This window comes from Apium graveolens, chromosome 9 (assembly GCF_009905375.1).
Source record: "Apium graveolens cultivar Ventura chromosome 9, ASM990537v1, whole genome shotgun sequence".
Classification (NCBI taxonomy): Eukaryota; Viridiplantae; Streptophyta; class Magnoliopsida; order Apiales; family Apiaceae; genus Apium; species Apium graveolens.
This window is the reverse complement of record NC_133655.1, coordinates 92580712-92588483: the sequence shown is the minus strand read 5'-3', so window position 1 is coordinate 92588483 and position 7772 is coordinate 92580712. Positions and strand designations below refer to the sequence as shown.

The 7772-nt window shown below is 39.4% G+C and overlaps 1 protein-coding gene across 1 annotated transcript; it reads left to right on the top strand.

Moving 5' to 3' along the window:
- Positions 1 to 5067: 5067 nt before the first annotated feature.
- On the top strand, positions 5068 to 7272 carry LOC141684479 (mannan endo-1,4-beta-mannosidase 7-like). Its single transcript, XM_074489470.1, has 5 exons — positions 5068 to 5503; positions 5627 to 5821; positions 6044 to 6166; positions 6279 to 6481; positions 6561 to 7272. The coding sequence occupies exons 1-5, from the start codon at positions 5174 to 5176 to the stop codon at positions 7018 to 7020; spliced, it is 1311 nt and encodes a 436-aa protein (XP_074345571.1). The 5' UTR covers positions 5068 to 5173; the 3' UTR covers positions 7021 to 7272.
- The last annotated feature ends 500 nt before the right edge of the window (positions 7273 to 7772 follow it).

Below are 7772 nucleotides of genomic sequence, written 5' to 3'. Positions count from 1 at the left end.
GTGTGGTATCTTCCTGCCCCCCGACTTCTTGGTTGGGTATGGTACATTCCACCACGAAGTCAGCTAGTGCCTGGGCTTTTATGGCCATACGTGGCTTATACTTGAGATCGAACTCTCCCAACTCTATTGCCCACTTAATTAGTCTCCCACTTGCCTTGGGACTGTGAATGATATTTCTCAGTGGCTGATTTGTTAGCACTTCAATTTGGTGAGCTTGAAAATAAGGACGCAGCTTTCTTGAAGCCATCACCAAGGCTAAAGCGAATTTCTCAATGGCTGAATAATTCAACTCAGCACCATGCAAAATTTTGCTGACATAGTATACGGGTTTCTGGACTTTCAGTTCCTCCTTAACCAACACCGCGCTCAAGGCGCTTTCAGAAACAGCCAAGTACAAGAATAAAACTTCACCCAGAATTGGCTTGGCCAACAACGGGGCCTGGCCCATATACTTCATTAACTCTTCAAATGCCTTCTGATTTTCCTCACTCCATACAAAGTCTTTAACGTTCTTTAATGACTTGAAGAATGACAAGCACTTGTCTCCTGACTTGGAGATGAATCGTCCTAGCGCAGCAACCCTTCCTGTGAGTTTCTGAACATCCTTGACAGTTTTTGGGGGTTCCATGTCCAGGATTGCCTTTATTTTATCGGGGTTAGCCTCAATTCCCCTCTTTGAGACCATCAATCCCAAGAATTTTCCAGATCCTACTCCGAAAGCACACTTCGTGGGATTCAACATCATCTTGTGGTACCTCAGGACCTCAAAAGCTTCCCTCAAATGGGTTATATGATCAGTCTTTACTAGACTCTTGACTAGCATGTCATCAACATAGACTTCCATAGTCTTCCCAATAAGATCCTTAAAAATTTTATTCACCAACCTTTGATAGGTGGCTCCTGCATTCTTGAGACCAAACGCCATAACAAGATAACAATAAACACCAAAGTCAGTGATAAATGATACCTTTGGAATGTCATCCTTATGCATTTTGATCTGGTTGTATCCGCTAAACCCATCCATGAAACTCAGCATCTCATGTCCAGCGGTGGCATCAATCAAAGTATCAATTCTAGGCAGCGGAAAACAGTCTTTGGGGCATGCATCATTCAGATCGGTGAAGTCTATACACATCCTCCACTTTCCATTAGCCTTCTTCACCATTACAGGGTTTGCTAACCACTCCGGAAATTGAATCTCCTCAATGAAACCAGCCTCTAAGAGCTTTTCCACTTCCTGCTTTATAGCCTCTTGTCTTTCCGGGGCAAAATTTCTTTTCTTTTGTTTCACTGTCTTCCGCCTTGGATAAAGCCAATGTTACTTCTGTCCTGGCCCTCTTCGGGGCTTCTCCAACAATATGCATAACCTCTCTAGTATATGCCTTTCTGGAATTTTTGGACAATCCAGCAGCAGTTGGACCTTAAAGATCGTGTTTATCACAGGCCCTTGAGGTCTCGGCCCTCCATAAATGGTGTTTATAACTGGTCCTCTAGGTTGGGGATTCCGCCCCTGATCATCTTGGTCCCTCCTACGATCTTCAAAGTTCTTCCTTCCATTATTATTTCTGTCCCCTCCATCTCCAGTATACTTATTCAATCTTCCTTTTCGAATCAAAAACTCAATTTCATCTTTCAATTGCCTACACTCATCGGTGTCATGGCCAACATCTTTGTGAAACCTGCAATACTTGCCCCTATCTAGCTTGGCGGGATCAGCCTTCAAGGGCTTAGGCCAGCGAATATCTCTGTCTTTCTCAATCTCCATCAAAATCTGACTTCTGGGAGCATTCAACTTAGCGTATTCAGTGAACTTTTGCCCAGGTCCTCCCTTCTTGGGGATTGAATCAGGGTTTTGTTCGGTTCTAGGATATTTGTCCTTAGCGATATACTCCAAATCAGTTTTTCGTTTCTTGCCTCCAGTGGGCTCATTACTTACTACGGTCTTCCTCATACTTTCTTCAACCTTGATATACTTCCCTGCCCTCTCTTGGAGCTGCAACATGCTCTCAGGGGGTCGTTTGGCCAAAGACATCTTAAAAAACTCATCCCTAGTTCCTTGTTGCAATGCTATCATGGCTACCTTATCATCAAGATCTGGGACTTTTAAAGCCTCCTTTGTAAAACGATTCAGGTAATCTCTTAAGGATTCCTTAGCTCCTTGCACAAGACTCATAAGAGATGCTGAACTTTTCTCATGGACTCTTCCACTGATGAATTGCTTAATAAAAGCCTGACTTAGTTCTCTGAATGATCCAATAGAATTTGGGGGTAGGCGACTGTACCATCTTTGAGCCATACCCGACAGGGTTTGAGGGAAGGCCCGACATTTTATAGCATCATTCACGGGTTGCAGCAGCAGTGCATTAGAGAATGTCCTAACATGATTAGCGGGGTCTCCCGTGCCATCATAGGCTTTGATAGTGGGCATCTTGAATTTTCTCGAGATATGGGCATTCATTATCTCTTCTGTGAAGGGTGGAGTTGGATCATCAGGATCTCCAAGGGGAAGGAGATTGCTTGGATCAGTTCTTGGGACAACAGCCCTTCTTCTTACCAGACCATCCAGGTCTATGATAGGAGGAGGATTTCTCCCCCTAGGAGGTATGTGGGATCTGGTGGCTTGGTGAGCCTCCAAATCACGTCTCAGCCTTTGGATTTCAGCCTCATGAGCCCTGATCTTTTCCTGCACTTCTTGGGGATTCGCCCCCTGGGGTGCTTTGGGGGCGTTGCCTTCCATCGGCCATTGGCTCTTTTCCAGGACGCCTCCTTCTCGGGGCCACTTCATCATCCGAAGATTCGGAGTCTCTCTCAGTGTATGGACCAGAAAATTCCCGATCCTCAGGGATAGGATCCAAACCTCGTATATAGGGGGGCGACCGCCCTCGTGCTTCGCTTCGCCCAGCATATCCACTTCCTCCAACCTCAGGGTGAAGGGGCATCCCATAAGGGGGGTTAGTAGTAACAATAGTTGAATATTCATACCCGACGGGTCGAGAATTCACAGGTATATGTATTTGTTGAACTTGAGGATTCGTACCTTGAATAATCGGGGGAGTTGTCCCTTGTGGCTGAGGATGAGTTGCCCCTGTCTGGGCTTCCCCCTGAGTAGATGCATAAGTTGAATGGGGAGGAACCTCCACGGTTGATGAAATCACCTGGGTTGTCCCTGATGGTGTTCCCTCCTCCAGAGTGCTGGTTGTTCTCCGTGTTCTCGCCATGGTTGTTGTTCCGTTTTCCCACAGACGGCGCCAAATGTTATGGATAAGAAATCAAGGTTATTACTTGCTGTATTTAATACTAAGATTCGGGAGCTCAAGGCCTTTAATGGCTGCTCTCGTGTTTCGTGACTCAATCTGCCTTTACGAGATGCCTACGTATCTCTGTGAATTAGAGAATCAAGCCAAAAAACGTAGTTCTGATTGGTGGGGGTGAGACCCTTTATATAGATGTGGAAGTCCTTGAATTGGACTTGGTATAGGAGACTTGGTGGACAAGCCTCTGAATTAGGATAGACTTAGGAGTCCTAGGAAGTAGGAAGCTGATTCCTCATCCTTTTAGGTCCCCTTGAGGCTAATCTATAAGGATTTATATCCTTATCGGGACTCTTCTCAATAGCTGATTTTTCCCTTATTAATTAATTACGAAATTAATTAATAATTAGGGCTTTTGGGCCTTTTTTATTCCATCAGGCCTGATCTGGTCCATCAGGCTTAACCTTTCTGGTCTGAGTTTCATATATCTTTTTATTGGGCCTAGCAGCCCACAACTTGTACAATTAATGCAGTATTTAATTATACAATCATAATTTATTTATCCCTATCAGTTTTATACTCAATTCTGCCATGATTGCTCATCCGTTACTCACCATTAAGGTGGGAGTGAAAAGGGGGCGTTATATACATTATGTATTCCAACGTTCAGGGAGAAGATGGACCTTGGCCTGAGGCTCTTCGTGGGTCTTCGACTTATGGGCCTGATAGACCTTTGGCCCAATAGCTGGATCGTCCGAGGGCCTTCACTCAGTGGGCCGGCCCATAGTCACCAACACCATTTTATTCTTTTAAGCTCTAGGCACTAGTTGAGGTGATTTGGGTCTTACATAGTATTAAGTATTAAGCAGGCGAACACAACATGTACATGTAAATAAATTTTTAATCACTTTAAATACGTCGACACACTCAGAGCATTTTTTTTTTATTTAGACTTGCTCTTAAAATTTTAAAAGAGAAGAAAATAAATGATGAAGAAATAAATTAGCAGTATCCCATTTTAGATGCCAAACTTGTATTTATCATCATTTTTATATTCCTTTTAAATACCGGGGAGTAATTATGAGTAAAAGTAAATCTTTACTTAGCTTACTCTTACTTTTATAAGAAATGTTAAGTTGCCAAATTTTTAAAACTTAAGAGAAAATAATTAATTAAGATAATATATGATGACATAGTTACTTTTTAAATGCATTTAACCGGTCTATTTGTCATGTGTGGTATTTTAGAAGTTAAACTAGTTGTAACATTCAAAAACCGAACGCGGCTTGTTTTAAATTGTGGCTGCTTTCGTTGTGACATAAGAGAAGGGGGGTGTGATTCGTTCTCCTGCATGTGGTTGTTCTTTTTCAACATTGAATAGAACAACAAGGGAAAGAAAAGAATATTGATTACTGTTGATTTTACGAGTCGACTACTAATTAATTACGTACAAGTTACAAATAACACATCCACATGTATGGTGGAATTAATTTGCCTCACTAGTTAACTTGATCTACTATTATCTGTATTATATAATATAATCAGCCAGTTTTATTGCAATTATCAAATGTTTTGCTTGTGATAATTACCTTATTTACTTGCGTTTTAAGATAGTCTATATTCTATATACACTTATCAGTTATCATGGCCATTTTGAAATTCGAAGATAAAATAAATCTGTCGACAAAACAGACCAGCCGCCCGTAACCATATTAACTAACTGTACAGGTCATACTACAAACTATAATATCTTGTGTTACAAGTACTTGCTGCCTTCATAAGTTTAGCTATAAATTGTTGCCATATAGACACAAAGAATAAGAAGAAAAACTTGAGTTATATATTTATAACAAAGCGTTTCTTTCTTTTGTATAAAGAAGTGTATTGCCATCTTTATAAATTTTTCTTGCAACTACAGTGAAATGAGGACCTGGGCTATCTTTTTTGTGTTGATTCTTATCTTGTTTGATGAAAATGGGATAAATCTTCATCAGGTTTCTGCAAGTAATGAGTTCATTGAAAGCAGAGGAGGGCACTTTATGTTGAATGATAGCTATTACTATGCAAATGGATTTAATGCTTATTGGCTAATGGTTGTGGCTTGTGATCCATCTCAAAGAAATAAAGTATCCTCTGTTTTACAAGAAGCAGTGTCAAATGGCCTTACCCTTGCAAGAACTTGGGCTTTTAATGATGGTGGATATCAACCTTTGCAGTTCTCTCCTGGTGTTTACAATGAACAAATGTTTCAGGTCACTGTTATGTTTTCTTGGCGCTTTCGAGATTTAAAGATACTTGATTCGTGCATCAACTTTTGCGGGGATTTTTGTTAATGTTCAGCTTTTTATTGATATTTGTTTGTGTTATGTTTGAAGGGGTTGGATTTTGTGATATATGAAGCTAGAAGACATGGGATTAAACTAATATTGAGCCTGGTCAATAACTACGAAGATTATGGAGGGAAGAATCAGTATGTGAACTGGGCAAGAGATCAGGGAGAACACATAACTTGTGATGATGATTTCTTTTCCAATCCAATGGTGAAGGGATTCTATAAGAACCACGTAAACGTGAGTTTTAATTAATCTTCCATGTATATTGTACACAGTATTTATCTTATTTTCATTTATCCTTGATTTTAAAGAATGGTTCACGAGGCTTCCATAGTACCAGGGTCTAGGAAGATCATGATGCGATGTATGCTGCCTTGACACTTGACAATCGCAACAAGCATGAGGTATTGAAAGGATAACCGAAACATCCTTATTAATGATCTTTTATGTTGTTTGTAGACTATTCTTAGTAGGCGGAACAGCATCACAGGAGTTCCCTATAAAGATGACAACACAATCATGGCTTGGGAGCTCATTAACGAGCCTAGATGCACTTCAGACCCATCCGGAAGGACGATACAGGTTAATCTTTGTCTTTCCATCACTAAATGTTATACTCCAATATTTGTTACTATTGTCGCTGCAAGTTGTACGTTTATGCAAAATAATCGTAATCTGTTTACCTCTTTCACAGGCTTGGGTCACAGAAATGGCTTCTTATGTGAAGTCTGTGGACAAAAAACATTTATTGGAAGTTGGTTTGGAAGGGTTTTATGGAGAGTCTGCACCTGAGAACAAGCAATTCAATCTAAATATTAGAACAGGAACAGATTTTGTAGCAAATAATCAAATCCCGGGCATTGATTTTGCAACGATCCACCTGTACCCTGATCAATGGTAACTATTTCACTTGATCTTGCTCACAATGACTCGATCTTTTCATTTAGATTAAAATATGATTTATTGTTATGATCAGGATACCAGGTACTGATGAAAAATCCCAAGAAGCATTTTCGGAAAATTGGATTGACTGCCACATTCAAGACGCGGAGACAATTCTCCATAAGCCACTCCTGGTTACGGAGTTTGGATGGGAAATATCTGGTCATGACAGAAAAACGAGAGAGCAGCTTCTTGATACAGTTTATTCAAACATTTACATGTCAGCCAGGCGTGGGGGTGTAGCTGCAGGTGGCATGTTATGGCAACTACTAACCGAGGGATTGGATTCGTATCGGGATGGTTATGAAATAGTGTTTAGTGAAAGCCCTTCTACTGCTGCTTTAATTTCTCAACAATCAAAACAACTGGTTCAGATCCGACAAATGTATGCCAGGCAGAGGCATTTGAAGAATGGGGACAGCACAATGAACAATGTTGAGATCACAGAAATATATTCCAGGCAGAGACATATAAGAAAGATAATGAAACTCTAAACAACAAACTCGATCTTTACAGATAATATGGTCAAAACTCACAGGACAAAATAGATTGAGGTCAAATTAGTAGGATGCCCAAGCTACTTAATTATCCCGTACATGATTGTACAAACAACATTCTTTCATTTTTTTTTTAATTGGAAAACAGCTAAATGTATATATGCCGCAGGTTAATTTGATGAAATACAAGTCGACTATTCAATTCAGTAGCATAGCAGGCCAGCAGCATGCTATTAGCCTGCTCAACTTTGATATTATAATATACGGGTTAAATATCAAAGTAGTTAATAAAGTTGAGTGAACATCATATATCACTTTTGTGTGCTGAGCCAAGTTAAAATGACCAAGTAAACCGAATTTAAATTATAGACTTTAGCTTAAGAGATAGTTATTCTCTTTTTAATCAACTAAGCCCATTCTTACTGGCGAGTAATATATTATTGAGTTTTACAAATTTTTATTGAATGTTACCGCAACCAAAGAAAATATTATGAATTCTAGTATTTAAGATAATATATATAGATTTTATAAAGTCTATATACTAATTATTTATATTTAAATCGAAGAAAATAACTTTAAATTCAAAAATAAATAGTAGATAAATTTTTAAAAATCTAAATATATTATCTATAATACTATGATTCATAATTTTCTATTTTGTTGCATTACCATTCAAGAAAAATGTATAGAGTTTCATTGAAATAATTTAAAATTCTCGAGTACAAATTCAAAGGTATCTGTTTGATATT